Source organism: Molossus molossus, unplaced genomic scaffold (assembly GCF_014108415.1).
Source record: "Molossus molossus isolate mMolMol1 unplaced genomic scaffold, mMolMol1.p scaffold_m16_p_17, whole genome shotgun sequence".
NCBI lineage: Eukaryota > Metazoa > Chordata > Mammalia > Chiroptera > Molossidae > Molossus > Molossus molossus.
Window position 1 is genome coordinate 52621388 of NW_023425352.1, and position 27161 is coordinate 52648548.

General features: G+C 57.6%; 1 protein-coding gene across 1 annotated transcript in view; it reads left to right on the forward strand.

Annotated features, from left to right (window-relative positions):
* The window catches only part of LOC118632089 (cadherin-23), a 335260-nt gene that overhangs the window by 224049 nt on the left and 84050 nt on the right, over positions 1–27161 (forward strand). Inside the window, exons 12-14 of the mRNA XM_036264847.1 lie at positions 2497–2502; positions 20870–21019; positions 21472–21630. Coding sequence (XP_036120740.1) covers positions 2497–2502; positions 20870–21019; positions 21472–21630 — 315 coding nt within the window. The remainder of the gene's footprint in view (positions 1–2496; positions 2503–20869; positions 21020–21471; positions 21631–27161) is intronic.

Below are 27161 nucleotides of genomic sequence, written 5' to 3' on the forward strand. Positions count from 1 at the left end.
TTTTTAAATACCACTTTTGCATTATGCAGGACCCCTCCCGACTGACTCAGATAGCTGAAAATTGACGGTTCCTCTCACGCACCTGCCAGTCAGGAGAAATACCCCTGTGTACATCACATCCTCTCAGGAGTTGGGAGCATTTGATCCGCTTGATTTCTGCCACATTTCTTTTTTTTTTTTTTAATATTTTTTTTATCCTCACCCGAGGACATTTTTCCATTTTTTGTTCAGGTAGAGTGGGAGGGAGAGAGAGGAACAGAGAGAGAGAGAGAAACATCGATGTGAAAGGGACACATCGAGTGGCTGCCACCCGCACAACCGACCAGGGCCAGGGACAAACTGCAACCGAGGTACGTGCCCTTAGCGGGAACCGAACCCGGGTCTCTCAGGACTGCAGGCCGACGCTCTAACCGCTGAGCCAAACTGGCCAGGGCTCTGCCACATTTCTGACCCACAGCTTCTCAGAACATATTTGCTATTGTCCTGAAACACTTTTGCAGAGGAACAGGGTGAGAGTGGGGAGTAGGGTGCCAATATTCCCCCCCAGAGGCCTCTACTGCCTGGTTCTGGCTGCTTCTGGAAGTTGGAATAGTTTCCAAATGGCTTTCAGATCTCATTGATTTGCCCCGCCCCACCCCCCCTTCCCCGCCACCTTTCTGAGGGACTGTGTTGAAATTTGCCCGGGGGGGGGGGGGTATTATACACTCATTCGCTCAACACCTACCCTGTGTCTGACCCTGGGAAGAGGATGCTGAAGATGTGGTCCCCGGCCTCCACGAGTTTCGGTCGTTCTAGTGGGGAAGCCAGAGTGATGTTGAGAGGTCAATAGACAGGGTGCGTGGTGGGCTAGGGTGGGGGGCTGCTGGCACTCAGAGGTGCAGGGACACCTTCCAAGGAGGTGCAGTTAGAGCAGGGCTTACATGATGTGGGAGGCAGCCATGCCGAGCTGCTGCGGAGGGAGAGCATCCTTGCACGTGCCCCCTGCGAGGGCAGAGGTCCCCGAAAGTGGCCTCATGTGGCTGGCCAGGGGGGGCCAGAGAGCAGGAAGCGAGGCTGCTGTCACCAGCAGACCCAGTCCAGGCCTTGCCAGCCACAGGGAGGTGTTTCTCTGTCGCTCTGAGCCCCGTGGGAGCCAGTTGACATGTTCTGAGTCATCTTTCTTAAGAAGCCATCTGATTGCCGGGTTGAAATGGACGCCAGGGGCCCAGGGTGGAGGCCAGTGAAGGTATCAAGTGTCCCACAGGAAACTCCCACCTCCCCGACCACTTGGTCCGGCCAGCAGGTGCTTTCCAGCGTCTAGCCGTTTTCCTCTTAAGGTGTTTGCAAGACGTCAAGAACCCCAGTCCCTTTGCAATGAAACCTGCAAAGTCCAACAGGAACTGCCTTCAGAGCTCTTCCCAGAGGGGACTGAGTGCCTCCTGAGTCTGTGACAGAGGCTCTCCCAAGCTCACAGGGGCCCAGGACTTTGAATCTGACCACAGGTCCTGCTGCTAGACCACCCTGACGCCTGTGGGACAGACGGACAGACAGAAGCCAGGCCCCACCTCGCTCCGCTCCTCCGCCGCACGGGGACTCCAGGCCAGCCTCAGTGTCCACGCTGGGAAACCGTGCTGAGAGCGGCCGCTGCAGTGGCTGAAGACACGGGCTTTGAAGCCAGACTGCCCGGGTTCAGGTCCCGGCTCTGCCACTTTTGATCTGTGTGACCTTAGGGAACTTACTTGTCCTCTCTGATTTGGTTTTCTCATCTGCAAAATGGAGTCAGTAATGGTACCTGCCTCACAAAGTTTTTATGAGGATTAAATAAGTTAATATGTGTATTTAGAATAGTGCCTAGCCTATAAAAAGCACTCTACAACTTTTTTTTGTTAATTCTCACCCGAGGATATTTTTTCATTGATTATTTTGATAGAGTGGAAGGGAGGACAGGAGAGAAAGAGAGAGAAACATCAATGTGAGAGAGACACATTGATTGGCTGCCTCCCGCACGACCCTAACGAGGGCCGGGGATAGAACCTGCAACCCAGGTACACGCCCTTGACCGGAAATCGAACCCGAGACCCTTCGGTCTACAGACCAACGCTCTCACTGCTGAGCCAAACCAGCCAGGGCAGCACTTTTTTTTTTTTAATCCTCACTCGAGGACATTTTTGCATTTATCTTCAGATAGAGCGGGAGGAAGAGAGAGAAACATTGACGTGAGAGAGACACATCGAGTGGCTGCCATCCGCACAACCCAACCAGGGCGGGGGACAAATTGCAACCAAGGTACGTATCCTTAGTGGGAACCGAACCTGGGTCTCTCTGGACCGCAGGCCGACGCTCTAACAGCTGAGCCAAGCCAGCCAGGGCCAGGGCAGCACTTTTTAACATTTAACTATTTTTATTGTCCCCAGCCCTGAGAGCTATGTGCGTTATTGTGTCCTTTTCAGAGAGGAGGAAATCGAGGCTCAGAGAGGTTAGGGTTTTCCCCAAGGTCACACAGACAGTGGGTCTCAGAATTTGGCCTTGAACTCTCAATCCTGTGCTTCTTGTACATACTGTGGGGCTCCCCGTTGGCAGCCATGGCTCCCCATTCTCCTCAAAGGTTTTGACCCACAAACCTGGTGGGCCTCCACCCTCCCGCTTTGCTGGGGAAGGGGGGCAGGTAAGGCAGGAGGGAGCGCCTCCTCTACGAGGTGAACAGGGACACATCTGTCAGGAGCTAATTCCCATTTCAGGCAGGAGATGACACGATTCATTTGTTTGAGGGGCAAAGAAAAACAGAGAGAATTATCCACCTCCCCAAGGAGAAAACGCCACCAAATAAATAAATGAAAGAAAGCAAATGACACAGAAAAGCCATATTCCAGAATACTGGGTTTATTTGCAGGGGTGGGGAAGCGTGCGCAGGTCAGTGCGAGGGGGCCGTGCTCGTTCTCCTGCTAACCTGGCGCTGCGCTGTATCCGTCACCCTCCTTGTCCATTCCCCACGTGCCAGGCGGCAGGGAGCCCAGCCCCCCACCTTGTGTTTATTTACATTTAATGTCGCACTTGTTCCTGTTAGTCGGTCTGTCCAGCCTGCAGCGTGACCCTCCCCTCACACAGCTCTCAAGGTTGTGCGGCCTCAGGCCTCACAGACCCTCCCAGGCCTCCTCTCAGCCCAGGGATTCTTGACCCAGCAGTGGGGCTCCATTGAACCCCCCAGGCATCCGTGACCCTGGATGGAGAACACTCTGCGTCTTTATTTCCACTGACCTCTAACTGAACTTGAGCACATCCTTTAATTATGAAAAATGAAACTAACCACAGTGACATTAGTGGCTCTGTGACTTTGACCCCAAGAGACACTGCAGATATTTTCACATCATATTACAGGTGTCCCAGGGGTCTCAAAGTTTACATTCATCGCTACTTTAAAATTATAGCATATATTAGACCCACTGTTTAAATCTCATTGTTTAATGCATCAGAAAGTACACGACTCTACTATAATTCCCTTTTAAACTATTTTGATGACTGTATTTCAAAATAATTAGTTGACTTTGTAGGCCTACGTATTTTATTTCATTTTATTTTATGCAATTAAAAATGTTATTCTGGACTGGCTGGTGTTGCTCGGTGGTTAGAGCGTCAGCCCTGGCACAAAGGGTCACAGGTTCTATTCCCAGTCAAGGGCACGTACCTGGACTGCAGGTTCCATCCCCGGCCCCAGGCTGGGCGTGTGTGAGAAGCAACCCATCAATGTGTCTCTCTCATCGCTGTTTCTCCCTCTCTCTCCCTTCTTCTCTCTTTTCCTCCTCCTCCACCCTTCCCTTCCACTCTCTCTAAAAATCAATGGAAAAAATATCCTCCAGTGAGGATTAACAAAAAAAAAAAAAAGTTATTCTGCGAAGGGGCCTGTGGACTTTCCCAGGCTGTTGGGTCCGTGGCACAAAAAGGATGAACCCGCTCCAACCCCGGTGCGCTCACTGACGTGGGCTTTGCCCTAAGGCCGACATTTCGCCAGTTCTGAGTCGTCCGCACATCCGCACACCCGTGTGGCTGGGATTGGGGTGGGGTAGGTTGGGAGCAGGGAGGCCAGTTGCTCGATGTCACACATTCATCTGAGTGTCCCTTTCCCAGTTCTGGACCCCCCAGGCCACTGTTCAGCTAAGCCCCATAAATCCATCCCCAGCATCTACTTTTCAGTAGGGACATAGGAAATACACCTCCCTGCCACCCCGGGGAGCAATTCCAGCTGCCTTAAACTCTCCGACCTGCTGACAAGCCCCAGGGCATGGGCCTGTACTTTGCTTTTTCCCAAAGCAGTTTGAACTAGAAACCAAACTGTAGGAGCAGTGAGAGAGGTGAGGGGGAGAGAGGGGCTGGCTGCCAGCGTCCATGCGGCAGATGTAGGCCGCTGTACTCTCTGTGGATGTGTGATCACTCAGTTATCCAGACCCTTCTCTCTCCTCCACCAGGGAGGTCACCGGGGTCTGGTGGAAAATCATGCCCCTTCCACTGACCCCCAGGAGGTGTAAGAGAAGTGACCGAAATGCCTCTAGCACTCTGCACCTCTCACCCAGTGAAGTAAAGCTGAGAGGAGGTAGGTGGTGAGGGCTCTGGTCCAGGGAGTAACCAAGGCGAGACACATGGAGAAATAGAGGTCAACATTGCCTCATCCCCGCTCCCCCAGCCAGAGGGCCCACCCTGGCTGCTCCTGTTTCTAAAGGTTCTCTGCTGGTTCTGTTGCAGAGCAGGGGTTAATTGTCCACCCAAAGCGTGGCGGGTACCTGAATTCGTGGGGCCTGGGGGAGCACCTTTGCACTTGTCCCCACCCCTTTCTGCCCTGGCAGGTGGGCAGGGGTCCGTTTGCAGGATCTCTGTTGTCTCACAGGTCTAAGGTTTCTCCCCCAAGGTTAAGCTCTCCAGGAAAATGTCTGTTGACTTCAAAGCAAAGCCGCTCTGGAAGGGAAGCCAAGGGGAGCGGGGCAGCCCTGTCTATGCTTTTTCCCATTAATTTCTCCCCAGTTGCCTTCGCTGAGGCTCTTATTATGACGATGGTGATTATGAGGATTTTTCTGTGCGTGGCTGTGTCCCGTGGTGAGATTCCTCTCATCGTGCTAAGCTGCATCCTCCCTGAGGACCAGAGGGTGTCCTCGGCATGATTCAAACACCTCCTAATTTAGTCTCGTCCATAAATCTAATTAGCATGCTGTTTACACCAAGCCCTGTGGCGCTGGCGGGCGTGAAGCAGGCAGGGCCTATTTGGCAGCTGTAGTGCCAGGGCCCAGCCTCACCGCTCCCAGCCTGCGTCCGCGGCTCAGGCTCGTCCGGCGGCTGGAGGTCATCTCTCATAGGGAATTTGGAGGATGGGTCCCCTTTTACCAGCTCCCTGGCAGTAGTCCCGCCCCAGGCCTGGCATGGGTGGGAGACAGTGGGAGCCCTTTCATCACGGGACTCGCAGTCCCTACAGCAGCAGCTGGTCTTCCTGAAGACCCCCTGGGAGCAGAGCAGAACTAACAAACTTCATTCTCCGTCCCCTTCCTGTCTCCATCGCCTCTTGGCCGGTTCATGTCCGCGCTGGTCCCCTTCACCATGGGCGCCAGTGAGCCCAGTCCCACCCTGGAACGTGGCTTCTTCCTCCCACACTGCCCCGCCTGCCCCCTCCGCCACCTCCCGAGTGCCCCGACAGCAGTGGGTGGTGCGCCTCATTTGTCCCTGGTCTGAAGGGAAAGGCTGAGCTGGGAGCCAGGCCTGCACCTCACCCTGCCCGCGGCCACAGGCCGTGAAACAGCCGAGTGCCACTGGGCAGCTGTGGCGAGGCTGGGGCCACCAGGAGAGCACAGAACCTCCTCCCCAGAGCCCGCACCCAGTCCTGCCCTCCTGGGCGCCTGCCGACTCTGTGCCCTGCAGGGAGGTCGGCGCAGGGATAGGCGGGAGGGAGAAGGGCATTTCGTGGCCAGGCGAGGTTTCATGGTGGTGGTGTCGCTCCGTCCATGAAGGCATGCGGCAGACCGTCCCTTCTCCGGCTCCAGGCCTCAGTTTCCCCGTCTGTTACCCACTTCATTTGAAAAAGGAATTGAGAGGAGGAGGAATTGTTAAAATCAAGGTTGTCACATCAGGTCAGCCGCTGCAGAGACGGTCTCTCCTTCCTCCGTCCCGACGTGCGCCTGAGTCGGTGTCAACTCCGCTCTTCTCTGCTGAGCAAAGCTAGGTTCAGAGAGGACCCGGCTGCACGAAGTCACAGGGCAGGGCACAGAGCAGGGCACCGACTGCAGCGGGCCTGGGCGGGAAGCAGCAGGAGCTGCCCTAGGGGCACTCGCACTGAGCGGGCGGGGGGACTTCATCCGTCAGTTCATTTATTCGGCACATAGTTCTTGAGAAACCACTACGTTCTGGGTGTGATACTAGGTGCTATTCATCCGTGAACACAACAGCCCAAGTCCAGGCCTCGGGCAGCTTGTGTTCCAGTGGGTGAAGACCAGAGAGGCAAACAAGTCAACAAGCGTGTATGGTTGTCAGGTGTGATGCGAGCCCTGGAGAAAAGGAAGCAGGGCAAGGGGCTTCCGGATACAGGGAAGGGGGGTCAGAGGAAGCCTCCTCAGAAGCTGACATTTGAGGAGAGACCTCGGTGAAGTGGGGCCGAGCCATATGGTATTTGGAGGACGGGCATTCTAGGCAGAGGGCACAGAGGCGCAGCGGCTCTGGGGCGGGGGAGCCCGCACATCAGGGGAGGAGGAAGCACGTAGGCTGCAGGTCAGAGGCGGGCGTTGTCAGGACATGGCCTTCCCAGCACTGAGGCAGGAAGCTACCCCTGGTAGTGAGCAGGGAGCAAGTGACTTGATCCGACTCAAGTTTCAAAAGGATGCTCTGTCTAAACAACCCAGATGCCCATCTGCTGATGAGTGGACAAAACAAATTGTTGTAATGTTATTCATCCACATGGGAGTGAAGTTCTGATGGATACACGTTACCACACCGGTGACCCTAGAAGACGTCATGCTCCGTAAAAGAAACCGGACCAAAGGCCACATCGTGCATAATTTTATTTGTCTGAAATGTCCAGAAGAGGCAAATCCACAGAGACAGAAGTCGGGTTTGTGGTTGTAGGGGCCAGGGAGGGGGCGTGAGGCGTGACTGTGGATGTGGGCTTCCTTTTGGAGTGGTGAAAATGTTTTGGGATCGGATAAAGGTGGTAGTGGCACAATGTCGTAAATATACTAAAAAACCCTGAATTGTATGCTTCTGATGGTTAAAGCCGTGACTTTTATCTCTGACACATTTTTGATGAGAACACTGGCTGCCCAGGATGAGGAGACATCACGGGGCAGGGCGGGGACTGCGGGGTGAGGACCGTTGTCGGAGGTGCTGTGGAGAGAGAAGGGGTCACTGGACCTGTTTCGAAGGTAGAGTCAATAGGTTTGCAGGTGTGTGTGTGGGAATCACCGCACACGGTGTTTGACCTGAGCAGTTAGCAGAATAGAGCTCTTACTTCCGGAGATGGTGCAGCAGCAGATTTGGTGAGGGGAAGGTGGGATTCGGAGGTTAACCTTCAGCATGGTGTGATGTACTCGTTAGACATCCGAACGGAAGCACCGAGAAGGCAGAGTGGGTGCGGGTGAGGGTCCCACAGGCAACTCTGGGGTAGCATTTGCGGATTTCTATGATGTAGATACTCTCACCATGGCTGAACCTCACCGACGTGGCCTCGCGGGCTCTCCCAGATTCTGGAAATCTAGCAGGAGCCTGTGAGCGGGGAGGCTCCGGCCTCCGCTCGGGCTCTGCGGCAGGAAAGTGAGCCTGGCCCCCGTGTCAGGATCGCACAGGCCCAGCTGGGCTCGCCTGCGAATGAGCTGTGGTCGAGCAGAGAGCAGGCTGTGCCGCGCAGCCCGGCTCCCCAGAGGTAGGGACCTGAGGGTGAGGCAGTGAGTGGACAGTGAGAAGGAGCCACCCCTGAAGTGGGAGGACTAGAGGGAGCACAGGGACAGAGTGACAGAGGTCCTGGGAGGACGCAGAAGAGGGAGGAGGCCAGCTGCCCCTACTTCCAGCAATAGTCCCGATTAGCATTTGAATCTAGATTTACTTTTCTGTTTTCAGCGTAATGACTCTTAATTGCCCTCATTGGGGAATGTACAAATCTTCTAACATTTACAGCAAAGGCCAACCAGGATCATTATTATTTTTTTTTAAAGCACTTGAGCCTCTTCTCTCACCTGTCCTACAGCCCTGCCCTGGCCTACAGCCCTGCCCTGTCCTACAGCCCTGCCCGTCCTACAGCCCTGCCCCGGCCTACAGCCCTGCCCCGTCCTACAGCCCTGCCCCGGCCTACAGCCCTGCCCTGGCCTACAGCCCTGCCTGTCCTACAGCCCTGCCCCGTCCTACAGCCCTGCCCCGTCCTACAGCCCTGCCCTGTCCTATAGCCTGCCGTGTCCTACAGCCCTGTTCTGTCAAACAGCCCTCCCCTGGCCTACAGCCCGCCCCTGTCTGTCACATCCCCGGCTGGGCCCCGAGAGGGATGCGGGGCTTCCCCCAGCTCTGAGGTTCCGGCAGGTGCGCTCACTCAGTCCAGTACTCCTAGGGATGGTGCTTAGGTAGGCAGACCGCTAAGGTGAAGGGAGAATCGGGGATCTCAGAGGTAGTGTGCCGGTGACGCAGCCAGTCTCCAAGGCTGCATCCTGCGTGATTCCACGATGCTCAAGAAGACAGAACTACGGTGATGGAGGGCCAATCAGAGCTGACCAGGGGCCAGGGAGGCAGAAGGGTGGCTGCAGTGGGGTAGCACAGGGAGTTCTTGGGTCTGCTCTGTGTCCTGGCTGTGATGGGGGTAACATGACTCCATCCATGTGTTAAAATTCAAAGAATTGTATACCCCAAAATGTCTATTTCACTGGATGTTAATTATGAAAAATAAATTATTGAAGACCTCTCCACTAACCCAACCCTCCACTCCCCCCCCAAAGGTTAAGTGAACAGTTCCAGCATAAAAGGTGGATGTTTAGACCCATCACCATCCTTCCCTCACTGTCATTTAATTCCACAAGTCACCCAAGTAACTACGCCCTACTGTAAAGCCAGAGAGGGAGGCTGGAGGGCCTGGAATGCCATGATGACTTTACACCTAATTCAGCCGGCACTCGGGAGCCATTGATGGTTCTTGAGCATGAGTGATATCCTCAGAGCTGTGCTTTAGGTTGATTAATCTGGACACCAGGAGCATGAAGGCAGGGACCGAGGGTAATAGCGGACAGAATGAATGGGCCAGGGCTGCACGTGGGGTCCTGTAGGAAAGGCGGTGGTTGGAATGAGGCTGGCGTTTGGAATCCCAGAGACAGGCGTGACAGGCTAGGAGGAGGAAAGGGGGATGGGAGCTGCCACCATCCCCCATCACTCTGCTGGGCAGTGGCCAGGCCTTGAGGGTTTCATCTTGACCTCATTTTAGCTCCTAATCTGAGTGCCCTACACCCATCCTTGCCTCCTCTCTCTTCCCCCTCTCTGTCTCTTTATTTCTCTCTATTAGTTTCTCTTTGAATTCGATTATCTCTCTTGCCTCCCTTTCCAAATGTCCTCCTATTTTTATATTCTCTGGTTTTTTCTCACACCCGCACATTCACATATACACACATGTCGCTCATTCATTTATCCATTTATTCCTTGGTCCCTTCAACCATAGTTGCGGTGTGGCCAACACATGTGAGCCTTGGGAGGTGTGAAATGTGCGGAGTAGGAGGGGCCCTTTGCAGGCCTGGGTCTCTGTGTCTGGGTTTGACTCTGGGGTGCCCAGTGGCAGCTGAGGGACTTGTGGGGCTGTCGCCGGGCACAGTCATCCATCTGCCTGGAGCTCAGCACCCAGTCTCAGCCCATTTCTTAGGGCATTGGTGGTGTCTTTGTTCACAGGGAAGGGGACCCAAATCTGGGCAGCTTCACCTGGCGGAGGGCTAGGAAGGGAAGGGAGATGAAATCACCCACTTCCCTCTGCCTCCTAGGATCCCAGGACTCCCAGGTTCATAGCCTTTGAATAGTCACGAGCTCTGTCCTCCAGCCTCCTGAAGGCAATGGGACCCCTCGTTTTGAAAGGCAGCCCAGAGAGAGCAGACAGTGTATCTGAGGTCACAAAAGCATGCCCGCTCCGGGTCCTCTCCTTGCCCGCCCCCCCCCCCAGCCCTCTCAGCCCCTCCTTGCCCCGCAGAGGCCGGGGAAGATGGACTGGCTATTAGAGAGGCAGAGGGATACAAAGTGGTGGGATTAGCAGCAGGCAGTGTCTCCTCCTGATTTCCATAAAGCGGTTAGATTTCTCTGCCTGGCCACACATTTCTCTCTCTGTGGGAACAGGGAAATAGTTTTAGCATGGTAAGTAGACAGCCAGGCAGCTGCTGCGTGCAGGGCCCAGCTTCTGGCTCCACGTCCAGCTCCCCCTGCTCTGCTAGAGGCCCCTCGAGATCCTGGACAGAAAGCACAGGGCTGGCTGCCCCTCAGCCAGCCATCGGGGCTCATCCTCCTGCAGGGGCCCTGTCCCTCAGGTCACATGTTCCTCCCCAGACAGAAGGGGCCCCAGAGGGAGGGAGGGACAATTCTGGGCTTGGGGCAGACTGGGACACACACCCTTTACCCTGCATTTTGGACTGTCTTCCCTGCACCACTGAGAAGACGTACACCCCACTCTCGCCCCCTGCTCGACCCCAACCCAAACTCCAGTGCAGTATTTGATGGAGTGAAGGAGGGGGTTGAAGCCAGGTATGGGGTGAGATCCCAGCTGGCACATGCTGATCAGAATGGCAGACCTGCCCTGGCCAGTTTGGCTCAGCGATTGGAGCATCAGCCTGCAGACCAGAGAGTCCCGGGTTCGGTTCCTGATAGGGGCACGTACCAAAAAAAAAGAATGGCAGACCTTACAGTTAGAAAAGTGGCCACCTGTGTTGGGAGGTGTGCCTGGGGTACCAGGCAGATCCGTGAGGAAGGAATTGCTAAGCTTTTCACTTGGGGTGGGTGCCTTTCCAATAGGGGTGCATGCAGGAGGGAGGAAGGGGAGGAAGAAGGCCTCACTTCCTTGGGATCTTGGGGACGGGGTGAAATATGTGGTCCTGGAATTAAGAACTCAAGCCTCATAAATCCTACGTGGCCCCCTCTGGCCTTTGTGCACTGCCCGTCCCGGTGGCCTGGACAGCCGCTGTATGTGTGGGCCTGCCACATAAAGCTAGCCCTTTGGCCATGCCCACAGCACTGTTAAGGGGGGCCTAGCCCTCCTGGCCAGGCCCCCTACAGCCACTTTGTTTCCGTCAGTACCCGCTGGGATGATTGCTCTAGAGGTCCAGGGCAGCCCAAAGATTTAATCCTGCCAGAAGTAGCTATTTGCTTGGGGCAGAGAAATGGGGTCAGAGTGGCCAGTTCCAACTCTGGGGGCAGATACAGTTAGCTTTGCTGTATCTGGTGAACATGGGTGGCACCCAAGACCCTGCCCCAGACAGGACTACCCAGAGCAGTGGCTGCTAGGGCTGAGCAAGAACCGCTGGCCAGCTGTGCCCCATCCTCACTGGTCAGGACCAGCCTGTGTGTGAGCTGCACGGGGGGTGGGAGTGGGGGGGGGCGCCTTGAGCCCCCAAGGTCAGCTCAGCCTTCGGGAGCACCTGTAGGACCCCGGCTAGATGCTTAGGACCCTTGTTTATCACACCAAGTGCATGACCTCCATGCCTGGGCGTGGTGCCGACTGACCCCTACTCTAGGGTCAGACAGCTGGTAGAGCTGGGGACCGACTCTCCTGGTTTGCCTGAGACAGCCCGGGTTTTAGCACTGTAGGTCCTAGGTCCTGGGAACCCTCTCAGTCCCAGGCAAACTGGGACAGCTGGTGCCCCCGTCATCTCCGGTCGGCCTGAGAGGGGCCCGCCCCCAGAGTAGAGACTCTGAGGCTCTGAGGCAAACAAGTCTGGAATGTGGGAAAGAGACAGCAGGGCCGGTCTACCACCATTGACAGGGCTTTGCTGGCCTCCTGGAGTTGAGACTGCCCGGAAAGTGGGGGGGGCAGGGAGGGAGGCCGGTGGGCAGGGAGGGAGGCCGGTGGGCAGGGGCAGCTAGGCTCGGGAACAGGTTCCTGTAGTGCTCTGTGGGGTGGGCTGCGAATCGGGAAAGCGGAATTTGAAAGCACGGGACCCTCACTCACCTTACTGTAAGTACCCAGTACACCTTATAATTTATTTCCCAGAAGAGCCAGTGGCCAAGATCCTCCCCGCAGGTGGGAGGAGAGGTGCGCATGTGCAGGCGAAGAGCACCTGCCCGCCTCGCACCGGCCTGGAGACACGTCTTCTATACACAGGTCCGCGCGATGGAATTGACAGCTCTCTAGTATTCTTTCCCCAAAGTGCCAGGCGCCAACCGGATTGAATTAGATTTCACAAGGGTTTTTGCGATACATGGAATTCACCAGCAAATTACTCTTAAAGAGGGAAAATCAATCATTTGGAGCAGAGATAAGCTGAAGGCAAGGCAGCCTGGGATTGATCCCGTCTGTGCAGGCGTGTGTGGAATCCAGCAGATAACCTGGGAGGGGGAGGGGAGTCTGGCAGAGGGGCTGGGGGAGGGGCGGGAGGCGAGGATAGGGGAAACGGGAGGGGCTACGGGAGGGGAGAGAACGGAGGTGGAGGTTATGGTGAAGGAGAGGGAGAAAAGGAGAAATGAACACAGAAAGACGGGGGGGATAGGGAAGAGAGAAGAGGAGGGTAGCAGGAAGGAAAGAGGAGAGGACAGAGGAAAAGAAAGAAGAGAAAGGCGTGAGCGGGAAGGCAGAGAGGGCGGGGTCTTGAGCGGGGGAGTGGAAAGCCCTTTGGAGGGCGCAGCAGGTGTCCCCGGGTTCTTAGAGAACCACCCTGTCCACGCTGCCCTCGGTGGACCAGAAGCTGAGGCTCCGAGAGAACAGGGTTTGCCCCAGCGCACGGGGCATCTGGTGGGTCCAGAGAAAGCAGGTCCAGACCTCACGCCCATGCTGCTCAAGGGCACAGACCACAGAGGGGCCCGTAAGGGGTTGGTGGGCGAGAGCCTGAAACGAGGCTGTTTCCTCCCCGCGGATGCAGGCCTGGTGGAGAAACCGAGGCTCTGGGGCTGGGTTAGCCTGGACAGCAGAAGAGAGAGCAGGGCGAGCCACCGCCTGCGACGGGCTTTGCTGGGTCCTGGAGTTGGGGTTCTGTGCCTAAGAACAGGGGGCAGAAGGCAGTCCCTCGCCCAGGAATATCCAGGGAAGTGCCGGCATCCGTTCTCCAGACTCTGAAACTCGGAAGGTCCCCGGGGGTTGAGGCAGGGTTAGTGGCCAGTGACCACCACAGGGCTCCTTCCCACTGTCCCCTGGACTCCAGCCTCACAGTTGGCAGCCTGGCGCACTGGGCGTGGGGCAGCTGCCCTGGGGAGGCAGGGCCAGAGAACCGTGGCACCCCCCTTCGGTGTGGGGGTCTGGAGGGAGGAGCTGCCAGCTTTGAGGCGAAGGGGTGAGGAGGGCCCGGCCTCCTGCCAAGGTTCACTGTGGCATGTCTGATTGGGTTAATTAAGTGAAAGGAGAGACAAAGGAGTGATAAAGAATCTTTAGTGGGCTTTGATTTTCTGCCACTCAATAGCATGGATTAGACCAACAGAGCACTGGAAGAGGGAGGGAGAACTAGGGCCCCTGCCCAGGATGGGGCGTCCCCACACCCCTGCACACATCCCAGCCTTTGCGCCTTCTCTGCCTGCCCCGCTCATTCCTGGCCAAGGTCTAGAAATCGGCCCTTCCCCTACCGCTTACCCCGTCCTCCTAGAACAATAGCAACTCTCCTTTACTGAGCACTTACTGTTCTGTCCCAGCCACCTTGTCCAGATTTTGCAGCTCACCCCCAGTAACTGTAAGGTAGCCTTTATTCTACCTATTTTGCTGATGAGGAAGTTGAGGCTCAAGGAGGTAAAATCCTTGGGGCAAAATCACAGCCGAAAAGGGCAGTGCCCACACCCGGGTCAGGTCTAACTCCCAAGGCCGTGTGCGTTGAGCCACCACTGAAGCTGCGGGCTTCACCCTGGCATCGCTGGCACACGCTCTGCCCTGGCAGGCCTGAGTTCTGGGCCGGGCTCCTGTGGGGCGGCCCAACTCTGGGGGACCGTCTGCACTCCAGGTCCCGAACCCTGTTCCCAGCTTGGCTGAGGGGGTCCCACCAGCCCGCAGAACTCCTCGGGTGCCTCACGAGGCCCTGCCCATCTCTTCTGATCCACAACACTGCACCTCCCCCACCCCAGTGTAAAGACCGTCCCTAGTCCACCCTGCATGTGCAGGACCCTGGTCTTTCCTCTTCAGTTAAAAGAATTAAGGTCCCCTCCAGAGCACATTGTAGTTCACGGGTCCCCTAGCATCTGGGGTACAAAGGAAAAATGCATTCTAGGTTCCTGCCATTGGGGAGCCTCCTGTCTAAGAAAACATAACTCGGGTGTCACCTACCAAAACATGGTCGGGCAAAGAGATGACACTGCCTTTTTTTTTTTTCCTCTATTGACGTTAGAGAGAGGGAAAGGGAGAGATGGAAACTGATGAGTAAGAACATGGACTGGCCGCCTCCTGCACGCCCCCCACTGGTGATCGGGCCCACAACCTGGGCATGTGCCCTGACTGGGAATTGAGCCAGCAACGTCCTGGTGCATGGGTCGACGCTCAACCGCTGAGCCACACCCGCCAGGCGATGACACTGCTTCTTCGTCCTGTGGGCATACCTTATTCTCCCTACTTCACAGATGGAGCAACTGAGGCCCTGGGAGTGGAAGCGAGTTGCCCAAGGTCACATGGCTAGGAAGTGACAGGACTGTACCCACACCCTGAACCCTGCTCTCTCCACTGCATCACACCCCTGAGTCACCAACCCAGCTACTGCCCTGCCCCAGAGTGAGGAGAGATGAGCATGGCTGCCGGCTAACTGATGCACCATCAGCAGGGAGGTGCCCCAGGGTGGGGAGGACCAGGCAAGAGCGAGGGATGGAGGAGGTGTCACCTTCCTCCCTCTCTGGGACTAGGTCACCTGCAGGGAAGTGCCAGTGTCCAGAGCTGACGGGGTGACAGAGACGTGCTCAGAGAGAAGTCAGGCCAGGATCTGGGCGCAGCCAGGACACCCCACGCAGGCCACCTGCAGCGGCCAGCCTGAGTCCAGTCCTAGAGGCGGGGCAGTCCCAGGAGTGGCTGTTGATGCAGTCCCGGTCTGGGTCCCTGGGTGCGCGTGAGCATTCAGTGATCAGGTGCTGACGGAAGACCTGGCCCGGAATGAACTCTCAATAAACCGCTGAAAGAACACACTGGGTCAACTCAGCCACGGAGCCACCGAGACCGCACTAGAGACAGGAGCCGTTTCCGGGCAGTGAGTGCCTGCTCTCAAGGCCACCTCCACTTCCAGCAGCGGGGACAAGGTTTGGGGGGGCTGAGGAACCAGCCCCTTCTGGCTGCAGCTGATAAGCCGGGCTGTGGTGCTGCCCTCCACGGGGGGTGGCGAGACTTCAGTCACCAGAAGCAAAGCTCAGCTTGCTGCACGGGGTGGGGACCAGTGGAGGCAGGGAATGTCCTTGCCCCTCCCAACAAATAAATAAAGCCAAACCGCCACAGCCCACGGCAGCCGCTGGCTCCCCAGCCCGTGAGGGGGGCGGGCGCCTGCTCGGCTCCAGGACCGGCAGCTGCCGGCTATCAGCCTGCGCATCGCCTCTCCCAGCTGGAAGAGAATTTAATCCTCTGGGTTCCTCTCCACACACCCTGGGACTCCTTTTGATGTCCTCTTTATCTCCCTTCCCAACAAAATTGCCCCTCCACAGCTCCAAGGGGGCCTCCTGCCTCTCCCCCTCCCTCCCTCCTTCCCATCTCGCCCCACCCAGCAGCCCCCCGCGGGGCCTGGCAGTGAGCGAGGGCGGGCGGAGGCCCAACCGGAACGGGGACCAGTAGGGCTGCCCCCTCCGCCAGCCCCAGCTTCCCCAGCCTGGGCCTTGCTCCCTGACCTTGGGACAAGTGCCCTTTGGAGCATGGTGGGGGGGCCACCAGCGCATTGCGGTGGGAGGGGCCAGGAAGGGGGTGACTAGAGCTTAGACTGCAGGGTCCGACTCCAGGTCGGCTCCTTCGATGGCGGCTGTGCGGTTTGAACACGTTACCCTCTCTGGCCTCACTTTCCTTCTTTGCAAAGGGGGTGGCCTGGTGCAGTCTGTCACTGGGCTGTTGTGAAGGGTCTGGGTGGGGTATGTGAGCACATAGTTGGTGCTTGATAAGTGGGCGAGGTGGTTCTTGACGCTCCCGCCGGGCTGCAGTTCATAGGGGCTGTGCACCAACTTAGCGAACCGGGTACATGACGATCACACGCACGCATCCTGGGCCTGTCACAGCCCAGACCCAGCAGGAACTGGGCCTCTGGGAAGGTTCTGAGAGGGGCAGGCTGAGCATTGAGGGGACTTAGCTCTGGGGTCTGAGGACAGACATGTGAGGGGGTGACAGCCGCAGTGTCAGGCCTGCGTGAACCAGCCGCTGCTGCAGGTCAGGGAGAGGGAGCGGACCATCTGCGGAGACTCAGAGACCTCATGGGAAGCCCTGCAGGGCAGGAGACCCAGTGCTCGGCCTGGCCTGGCCCCCAAGCTGGATCCACACGGAGCTCAGCACGCCTTCCCAGGCCCCTGCTCAGCCCCGCCCTGCCTGCCCGTGAACCTGAACCAGGTCAGGCTCCAGCACCCCCGCCCCCCGCTTTACCTCAGCTCTCTCTCCACTGCTCATCTGCCTGGTTTTCTTCAATATTCTCAGACCTGCTCTACCCTGGTGATTCTCAAACTTGAAGGCCTATCCGAACACCTGGGGAGCTTGTTAAGACAGTGCCGGGCCCATTCCTACAGTTTCTAATTCAGGAGAACTGGGCGTGGCCCCAGAATTTGCACCACCCAGTTCCTGGTGAGGCTGACGCCCAGGGTCCCTGCAGCACACTGAAGCGCGACCCGCCCTGTGGCGCTCACCCTTCCCCGGGTGCGCTAGAACGAACCATCCGGCAGCCCTACGAAATCCAGATGTCTGGCCGCTCCCCGCCCCTCCCACCGCAGGTCTGAGTTCCTTGGTCTGGTGGACAGCCTAGCGTGGGGATACGTTAAAGTTCCCCAGGTGACCTTGATGTGGCCTGGGGAGAACCTCCACTCCGCCTCTCCCCTGCTCACCCCTTGCCATCCCCGTGCGTGACGTCTTCCCAGCCCCGGCTGTGTGCAGCGTTGGGAAAAGTGCAGCTGTCGGGGCTCAGCCCTGAAGGATTCCGACACAGTGGCCTGGGCATCTGTGTTTCTTTGTAGAGCCCCACTGGCACGTCTATGTGCAGTCAGATAAAAGGGATGCACTGTGGTGACTGGCACAGGGCTGCCACGTCGCCCTCCTCTGTAGACCTCTGCTTCCCAGGGCATGGAGTGGCTCCGTTGCTCCGGGATGATGCTCACGCCCTGGAGATGGTACCTGAGGTGGGGCTTCGGAAGGCCCACAAAGCCCCCATGGTCCCAGCAGTCAGGCCCGCCTTCACACGTGGGCCCCGCACATCCGCTCGCCTGCCGTGTCCTCCTTCATCCTTCATTCCCAGCGCCGTGCCTTCGCTTAGGCCAGTGGTTCTCAAACGGTGGTCTCGGACCAGCAGCATATCCGCATCTCCTGGCGCTTGTTATAAATGCAGACCCAACCCAGACCCACTGAATCAAGTATTCCTGGGGGAGGGCAACGTTCTCGTTTAACAAAGCCTCCAGGTGGTTCTGAGCTACACTAGGACTAAGACCGCACTCAAAGCCACTTCCTCACCCGGCACCTCCTCTGTGAGTCCCTTTCCCTCTCCTTCACTCCTAAGCCGTCAGAGCTCCCCTGCCCAGGCGGCCTCCTCGTGGGCTCTCCCGCCGCTGCTCTTAGATTCGGCCTCTGCTAACTCCTGTTGCACGGGAGCTGCTTTGGGGGACACCCACATCAGACCTTGACTCCACTTCCTTTGGCCTGAGGGCACCCCAGCCTGGGAGCTTATCACTGTGCCACCCACCACCCACCTGTGCAGCCTTGGCTGGCACATTCTACCTCTCTGAGCCTCATCTCTGGAGGGTTTCCAAGCTCCACCTTCTTCCGTCCCCACCCTGGGGCCTGTGGGAAGAGGGCGCACAGAGCGATGGGTGAGGAAAGCTGCTGGAGCCCCATCCCTCCGAGCACCTACTGTGGGCCTGCTCCCACGGGGTTACATGGCCGGAGGCAGGCCTGTGCCTCGGGCTCCAGGAACGGGACGGCGTCTGGCACAGAGCAGGTGCCCGGTGAATGTGCGCCGTACGAAGTAAAAGCCACCCGACAGCAGGGTGTGCGGTGCTTCTGCGGCGTCACGGGAGGCACAGTGCTCGAGTGGGAGCGACTTCCTGGGAGAGGCCAGGGCTGGGCGGGCAGGAGGCCTCCAGTGCCCGGCGATGGAGAAAGGAAGATGGCTGTGTGCCCTTGACACTTGGATTCTGTGAATGTTCTCTGTGTCTGTGTTTACCATGTGTGTCAGCCCTGGCCGGTTTGGCTCAGCGGTTAGAGCGTCGGCCTGCGGTCCCGAGAGACCCGGGTTCAGTTCCCGCTAGGGGCATGTACCTCGGTTGCAATTTGTCCCCGGCCCTGGTTCCCTGGTTGGTTGTGCAGGTGGCAGCCACTCAATGTGTCCCTTTCACATTGATGTTTCTCTCTCTCTCTTCCTCTCTCTCTCTCTCTCTCTCTCTCTCTCTTCCTCTCTCTCCCTCCCACTCTACCTGAACAAAAAATGGAAAAATGCCCTCAGGTGAGGCCTAAAAAAAATTAAATAAAATAAATCATGTGTTTAACCTTTTCTATGTTACGAAATTTAAAACACGATAATGCTTGGGGTCACTTCCTGCAGGGGTTTTGTCCAGGCTCCCTAGGCACCGGGACGTAGGGACGTGGCCTCTGCCAGCCCCTCCCACCCCTTCCGCCCCTCTGGGGAGGACCAGGCCTCCTCCTCCGTGCCCTCCCCCTCCTCTGGATGTGGGGCTGCCTAGGCCACCTCAGCACCCCCAGGGGCTGTGGCCCATCCTGCAGGGGGGCTGTTCCTCTGGCGCAGGGTGTGTTCCTGGGGCCCCTCTTGGCCCCTCTCCCTTACCCTGACCTTGGATCTCACCATCTTTTCTCTCTGGTTCCTTCCTCCTCTCCATACCTCTCTGGCTCCTTCTCTGTCTTCATGTCCTTTGACTGACTGACTCCCACTGACAGAACTTGGTAAGTGAGCCTGGGAAGGGCTGGAGCTGGGAGGCATGGTGGGCACCGAGGGGAGGGGGCTCCCCGGGTTGTTGCTCCGGCCTGGGCACAGCTCAGCCTGCCCCACCCCTCAGGCCTCAGGCCTGGGTGGAGGGGCCCAGGTCGGGGGGGGGGGGGGAGCCGCGTTGGTGCCACTGCGCAGAGCTGTCACACTCCGCCAGCTTTGGCTATTAGTGCCCCTTCGGGCATTTAATTGATCCCCTCCATCTGACGGATGGATTCCACGCCAGGGACAGCTGGAAACGGCCCGGCAGGGCCAGAGGAGCGTGGCCTGCACAAATGTGGGAGCCACTCGGGCTGGGGGCCCTGGAGACCCCGCTGCTTGCTTAGACCCCAAGGTTGGCAGGAGAGGCTAACAGCTCCCCTCCCACCTCTCCTTCAACCCGCTGAGCTGGTAACAGGCCACGGGCCTGCTTCCGGGCACTTGAAAAGGCTCAGTACAGGAAGTGCCCTTGTTTTGCCCATTCGTGGTCTAAATGGAAAAAACTCAAGGCTTCCTTCCGTGTACTTGAGCACCTGTGGGACACTGCAGAGGCGGGAGAAGCTGAGACCTCTCGGGCTGTGCTGGAGGTGTTATTCCTGGCTGAACTGGGCGTCATTGCCAGGCCTCGGGTTGCCTGGCTCCCCCTTCGCAGCAGGAACAGTTCCGGAAGGAAGCCCCTCGACACCCCTGGGAACCAAGAAGAGAGGCATGCTCCCCTGCCCAGCCCCCAGCTCCCCAGGAACCTGTGCTCAGCCGGGGGCGCAGGAGGAGCAGAAGCCCTGGAGCCCAGGCAGTAGCCCGCTGGGCCCCTGCAGCAGGGTCAGGGGAGGCTCTCGGCTGCTTGGTTACAAACCACGTGCCACCTGTCTAGGCTGAGGGGGGCAGCCCCCCTTCTGTGCAGGAGGTTGAAGAAGCCGAAGCAGTTTCTGAGCAGGGCCAGACTCAGGCTGTGTCCCACCTCCTGATCTGAGGACTTGGCCGTGGAGATGCCACACCCTTCTGTGAGGATGAGCTGAGTGATTCTGAGGCTGAGAGCCCTGCCTTGATCAGGACGATCAGAAACACCTGGCTTAGAGTGAGCCCCCCCAACCTGAAACTACAGACTGAAACGAAGCTACTGGGCCTCAGCAGAACCTGTAAAGGGTGTGGCTGTCTGAGATTCAGTGTCCTCCAGGCCACCAAGGGCTGACCACAGTGTGGGGACACAGGGTTCACCTTGCCGCTCAGCCTATGGAATTATTCCCATTCCACATGTAAGCAAGCCAGCGTCTCCCCGTCACCAGGGCCCAGGAAGAGGACGGAGGAGCAGTGTCCTGCTCTGTCTCTCGCCCCCTCCTGTCCAGGCCCCCTCCGCTCTTCCCCCCAGCGCCCTGCTGGGTCGTATAGCTGGAAGCCCCCTTTCCACTTGGGGTCACTGGGACAGACTAACAGGAGCAGGAGATGGAAAATGAACGAAACCTCCTTCAAGGGGTGTGTGGGCATCTGAAGGGGTGATGAAGGGAAAAGCTGGAGGTTCCCAGGGGACCCGACACAGGCAGGAGGGGTCAGGGAGCTGGGCTGCTGGGGGTGGGGCCAGGCCAGCCCGCCCCTGCCTCACCCCCTCCAGCCGCCCTCCCCCCTGGCCTCCTGCGCCCTTCTGACTGGGTTCTCCTCCTTTCTTACCCCAGGGCCTGAACAGCATGTTCGAGGTGTACCTGGTGGGGAACAACTCCCACCACTTCATCATCTCCCCCACCTCCGTCCAGGGGAAAGCGGACATTCGCATCCGGGTGGCCATCCCCCTGGACTACGAGACCGTGAACCGCTACGACTTCGACGTAAGGCCCCTCTCTCTCTTCTTGACTGGGTGGGGGGGTTTCAGGCGAGGTGAGGAGGGGAGAGTGTGGGCACTGTTCCCTTGAACCCCCCTTCCACCTCTTCCGACCTTCATTGGGCCATGGCGGGGGCTGGGCTGCGCCTCCTCTCTTCAAGGACGACAGAGACATGTCCAGGAATTGAGGGGGATTTACCAGGCACTGCCAGAGCCCCAGAACCCCATCAGTCAGAAGCTCTTGTCCAGACTCTGCCAGCCCAGCCCTCGCCAGCTGTCCCTCGCAGCGGCATCAGGGACACTCTAGCCTGTGACCACGGACAGGGAGGCTCAGTGGCACACACCTGGGATGGGCAGTGACTGACAGGTGTTCTGGGACTAGTAGGGCCGGGGGACTTATGGGGACAGACGCTCCAGAAGCACACGGGAGCTTACCTGGGCCCTGCTCTGCACACCCAGCTCTTTGCCAATGAGAGTGTGCCTGACCATGTGGGCTACGCCAAGGTGAAGATCACCCTCATCAACGAGAATGACAACCGGCCCATCTTCAGCCAGCCGCTATACAACGTCAGCCTGTATGAGAACGTCACGGTGGGGACCTCTGTGCTGACAGTCCTGGTGAGTCCCCACTCTCCTGCAGGGCCACGGAGTCCTGGGGCCCACCGTGGGGGAGCAGCCAGAGGGGGTTTGCCCAAGGAGTCTGGGCAGTCAAGGAGGGGGTGCCCCGAGCTCTCAGAGGTGGTGGTGGTGATGGTGTATTAAACCATCTGCACCCTCCTCGATGAGGCGCCCTGGCCAGGGTGCAATGTACAAAAGGGCCCAGCCTGAGGCGGATGAGATTGGGCCAAGGATACTTTGGTTTGCTGCCTTGTCTGTGGGAGGGGCAGCACCTGGGTGGGCCAGGAAGCCTGGAAGTGTTCTCTCATGGGGGGGGGGGGTGCCAACCATCTCCGAGGAGGGCGGCCCTCCCTGTCTGAGCACAGGCACCAGAAAGAATGGGCTACTTAAGGGCACTGGGCACCCCCAGCTGCCCTTGATTTGGACTTTGTTAAGGGGCCCTTCCCAGCATCCACTTGTATCAGACAGTATTCTTGGTTTCAAGAGACAGAAACTTGTGTTTCAGGCAAAATAAGGATTGGCTCATGTAACTCAAAAGTGTAAGTGATTTCAGGCATGGCTGCATCCAGGCACTCAGCTGAGCAGGAATTTGACTTCAGCACCAGGCTCTGTTTTTTATATTGACAGAGAGGGACACCAGCACCCCTAGGCTCACTTTTTACCAATTTACCAACCCTGGTGGGAAATATATATATACTTTTCAGCAGTTCCAGCAAAAGTCCCAGAGCTGATTTTCATTGACGCAGCTTGTTGGGCTATCCTTCAGTCGTTATGACTAAAGATGGGCCCTACTCCCCATTGTGAGCCCAGGGGCTGGGGGTCAGCCCCTCCAAATTGTATGGGCTGAAAATGGGGAAGGGAGTATTTCAAAGGAAGTTCTGTTAGAAGAAGAAAGAGGATTGATTGCTGAGCGTATTGAAGTGGTAGCTGTGTGTTACCCAAGCTTAGGTCTCGCCCACAGTAGGTGCTCAATAAACGTGATGGAGTTATGCTCACTGCTGCCCCTCCCTGCCCATTCTGAGGTCCCAGAGTCCTCACTTCTGTGTCTTGCTCCATCCTCACACCAAGCAAGACCTTGCCTGCTGGTCCCAGGCCCCTACTCCAAAGTGTGTTTACTCTGTAGACAGATGGTATGAAACTGTATTGAGCCCCCAGGCCCTTCCCATCTGACAGTTATTAATATTTCAAACAGATGTCTAGCTAGGCAGGCTGTCAGATGTAAACAATAAGTCTGCTGTGGCTGTTTGCTTCCCGGCTCCCCCAGCGCCCCAGCGCCCCAGCCCCCGGCTTCGCCAGCTCGTACAAGGTGCTCCTTGCAATCAGTCACCTGGCGCTTGAGGCCCCATGGGCCCTCCTGCAGCCCCTAGGAGCTGGGCCTTCTGGACCCCAAAAAGTGTCTTCAACCCTCCAGCCACCTTTGAATGTCAGGGTGAAGGACACCCAAGCAGCCTATGCTCCAAGGATCTCACAAGGGGAGGAGACCCCACAGGACTGGGACCATGTGGCAAAGAACTTAAGTGTCAGGTCCAGGCTTGGAGGGGGTCCCCGGATTCCTTCCTGGTATTCTTGCTGGGGACGGAGGGTCTCCCTTTGCAGCTACAAGTTAACCGTGTCTCTAGGGATGGGTGAGGGGGCCTAGGGAGCAGGGTAGGGTGTGTGGGAAGACATGCCTCTTGGCTGGTGGCCAGCTGCTGGTGCCAGGGACGATGTGCCAGGCCCGATCCCATCTGGGGTTGGCACTGGAGAGTAGGTCCTCAAACTGGGTTCCCTCGAGCACTGGAGCAGTTTCTGAGCCTGCGTGGACCCCTGCTGGGTGCCTAGGACCCTTCTCCAGTTCCTCTCCCAGGCCTCTAGGAATATGTAACAGGTGAGTTCAGCTTTTCTGTGGTCGCCTGAGGGTCTCTGTCCAGAGCTGCTCATCTGGCCAGCCTCCAGTCCTGAGTGTGTCTTTCCTCCTCAGTCCTGAAGCCCCGCATCTGTGGAACTGTGCGGACACCAGGGAGCTGCTCCACCCCAAGATAAGCTCTAGCACCAGGGTCGTGCACTGCAGGGGCTCAGGACGTAAAGGGGACAGTGCTGTGGCTCTGGCCTGCCTGCCTTAGCTGTGCTGGTCTATCCAGGTCACCTCCAAGAGCCTTTAGTTCCTCAGATGCAAAACGGGGATGAGACCCCTCCAGGTTGCTGTGGAGAGGTGTGAATGATGGTGTGAGAGCATCTCCTGGGTAAGCCCGACCCACCCCCATCTCTGAGCTCTCCAAGGTGCTTCCGGAACTCCCAGCAGGAGCAAGCTTTGTGGCCACACCTCCCACACCCACCACCCTGCTCCCCTCCCCCACCTTGCCAGTGTCTACTCCGCCCCTGGGTCAGCCCCACCTCTCCACCTCCTTTGCGGCTGGAGGGGCTGAAGTTATAGCTGCCTGCTCAGGGACTGTGAAATTCCTTCTCCCTGACCTTTACTGGGATGTTATTAAAATGTTTCATGGGCAGTTGTGTCAGAAAAAAATTATGAAGAAAAGGAAAATGTTTTAATTTGCACTGAAGGCTGGGCAGAGCCTGCTGCTGGGGGCCTCTCCACCCCCACCCTGCCACGGCCCTGTTCCTGTGGCTCACTGACTGTTCGGGGGCAAGGCAGCAGTTTCATAGTGGCTGCCGGCAGGGAGACAGAATGTGAGGGGCTGTCACCTCCAGCCTGGGCGACCCAGCCGGGGTGGAAGGCTGACCTTCTCACCTCCCTGCTCCCTGCACCTCCCCAGCCTAGGCTTTGAGGTCCTGACAGCCCCCAGTTATAACGAAATGCTTCCCACAGGTGGAGGGGCAAGAGTGGGGTGGAGGGGTCAGAGGCTTGACCTTCGGAACCAACTCCTTGGGTGACTCAGGCAGAAGCCACTTCCTGAGCAGAACCTCGTCTGTAACATGAACATATGAATTAAAATGTGTCCACAGTCCTTTCTAGACCTGGTGCCCGGGCCAGTCATGCCCAGGGGCAGGGGCATAGCTGAGATGACCTCTGAGGACTGTTACTGCTATTGCTGCCGCTGCTGCGACTGTCATTTCAACAGCTGTCATTACTGAGGACCAGCCGTAAACCTCGCACCTGAACGTGGTGTTTCCAGTCTAACTAGATGCTGTCGTTCTCATTGTAGAGGAGAGGAAACTGAGGCTTAGGGAGACTAAGGAACTGTCTCAGAGTCCCAGGGCTAGTCATTGATTGAACTGGGTTCTCAAAGAGACTGCCTGACCCCAGGCCACAGGCTCTAACCATGAGGCTGCCCGCCCGAGAGGCTCTCGTTGGACCACGGAGCCTGTCCTTGCAGTAATGTTCAGAGCTGAGGGTGGAAAGGAACTGGAAAGTGCTCTCTCCGGAGCCCAGGTGGACAGACCACAGGGTCACTCCAGGCATTTTGTCTCTGGGTGACACGCGGGGCCCTCAAGAACCTCCGGCACCTTCAGGTGATGCCCCAGCTCTCTAGGTCCCAAGCTGCTCAGGGGTCAGGCGAGGTGAGTGACTGCACTGATGGGAAGGCCAAGCCAGGTCAGGGAGCTGGAGCTCCTTGCCAGTGAAGCAGGAAGCCCAAGGCAGCCCAGGAAAGTCTTGCTGGAAGGAGGGGGCATGCAGGACCAATGTCAGTGGAAGCTGGTCCTCTGCTGGGTGACCACACAGAGGAGAGATGTGCAAGGGCGCATATACCCACGTGTGTGTGGGGTGGGCATGTGAGGATCTTTGGGGGGCCTGTGTGTGTGCGCACGCATGCTCTTGTGTCTCTGCATGTTCCTGTGTCTGCAGTTACGTGCACTCAGGCATGTGAGTATGATACGCACATCCGTGTGCAGGTTCCTGTGTGATGTCGGTGGCTCCCCATGCTCTCGGCTGGGTGGTTTGTTCCCTCATGTCCCCAGGCTGCCCTGATTCTCACCCTCCAATCCTGCCTTCTGACCTGACAACAGGAGTCAGGTGGGAAGACCACGGGGTGTCTTCCTGGGGTTCTGCTAGGCTTGGGGCAGCCCACAGCCTGACCAGTTGGTACATGGGGCCTAGCAGGGTTTGTGGGTGCTATTGGACAGTAGGAGAGTAATCAAGCCATTCATTTCTTCAACAAAATTTTTTGAATATCTACTGTGTGTTAGGCACGGGACCCTGAGGACACAATAGTGATGTGAGTCTTGACCTCATGAAGTTTACAGTCTTCTGAGAAAGCTTGATGTTCATACTAAAAAAGTGAAATTTTACATTAAACATTACTTGCTATGATGGACAGATCAGGGAACTATGAATACCTACAAGGGCACCTGACCTTGACTGGGGTCAGGGAAGGCTTCCGTGAGGAAGAGGCAATTGAGTAGGCAGGGGAGGGAGTGGAGGAAGCACATTGGAGAAAGCAGGCATAGCATGTGCAAAGGCCCTGTGGCTGGAATGTAGTGAGGGGGGTGTGCTGTGCAGAGAGGTGGAGTCCTGGTCTTATGAGGCAGATGGGGCTCAACTATCTCTCTTCCTCCTGAATTGCCTCCTACTCGAAACATAACCACTGGGCTGCTATTTGGATAGTGGAGAAGTCCTGTATCAAATCGTCTATTCTCTTACTATTCCATCCTGGTAGCGCACGGCAAGCATTTGGGAAACAGCTGGCACAGGCTGTACTTGGGATGTGCAAGGAGCCAGTGGCCTCCTGCAGTATAGAGCGCGTGTCCCCAATGTGTTAGTTCTGTGCCTGGGCAGCAGAAAGCGATGCTGAGGCGGAGCAGGAGTCGGGTGCAGATCTTACTGCGCTCTGAGGCCTTGTCTCCCCATCCGGGGAGGTAGGGGGCAGCACAAACGGGAGGGGACGGACTGCAGACAAGGCAGGATTCTTCTCCGGGCAGAGAAAGCACACGCAGAAGAGGCGTGCAAGCCCTGGCCGGGCGGTGGGGCCCAGCACCGCCGCCCATGGCCGGCTCAGCCCAGGGGTGGACGCCCACCACTGGCTCAGGCAAGAGTGGCCTGTGGGGGTGAACGGAGCGGCTCCCCTCCCTCTTCCAGCCTGTCCTGGGAAGGCTGGTGCCGTCCTGGGCAGGGGCTTTCCTCGGACTCTCCCAGGAAGTGGGGAAGGTGCCTGGCCACCCGCACAGCTGGATTGTTGGGGGACCCCAGTGTGGCGGTGCAGATGTCAACAGGCTGGGCCAGAGTCGGCTTGCAGTTGTTCAGGATGAAAATATTACAATAATGAATGAATAAAAAGACAAGAATAAATTATGTTCCGGGTACTCACGCTGTAACCCTACTTTTGTCCCACCCTATAGTTAAGGGCTGACGGACCCAAAGGGCGGTCTTTACTAACATTAGCCTTAAAGGGCCCCAGTCTGGCTGCCCCCACCCGCCCCATCAGCCTGCCTGCAAGCCCAGGTCTGCTGAGGGGCCACCCTGACCGGCCCCTGAGCACGTTGCCTCCCTGTGGCCCGGAGGTACCTCGACAGGGTCCTGTCTGGGGAGGCGGCTGTGAGAGTGGAGGACAGTTCGTGAAGGCTCCACGCGGGCCTGGCCCGGAACACCCTCGGAA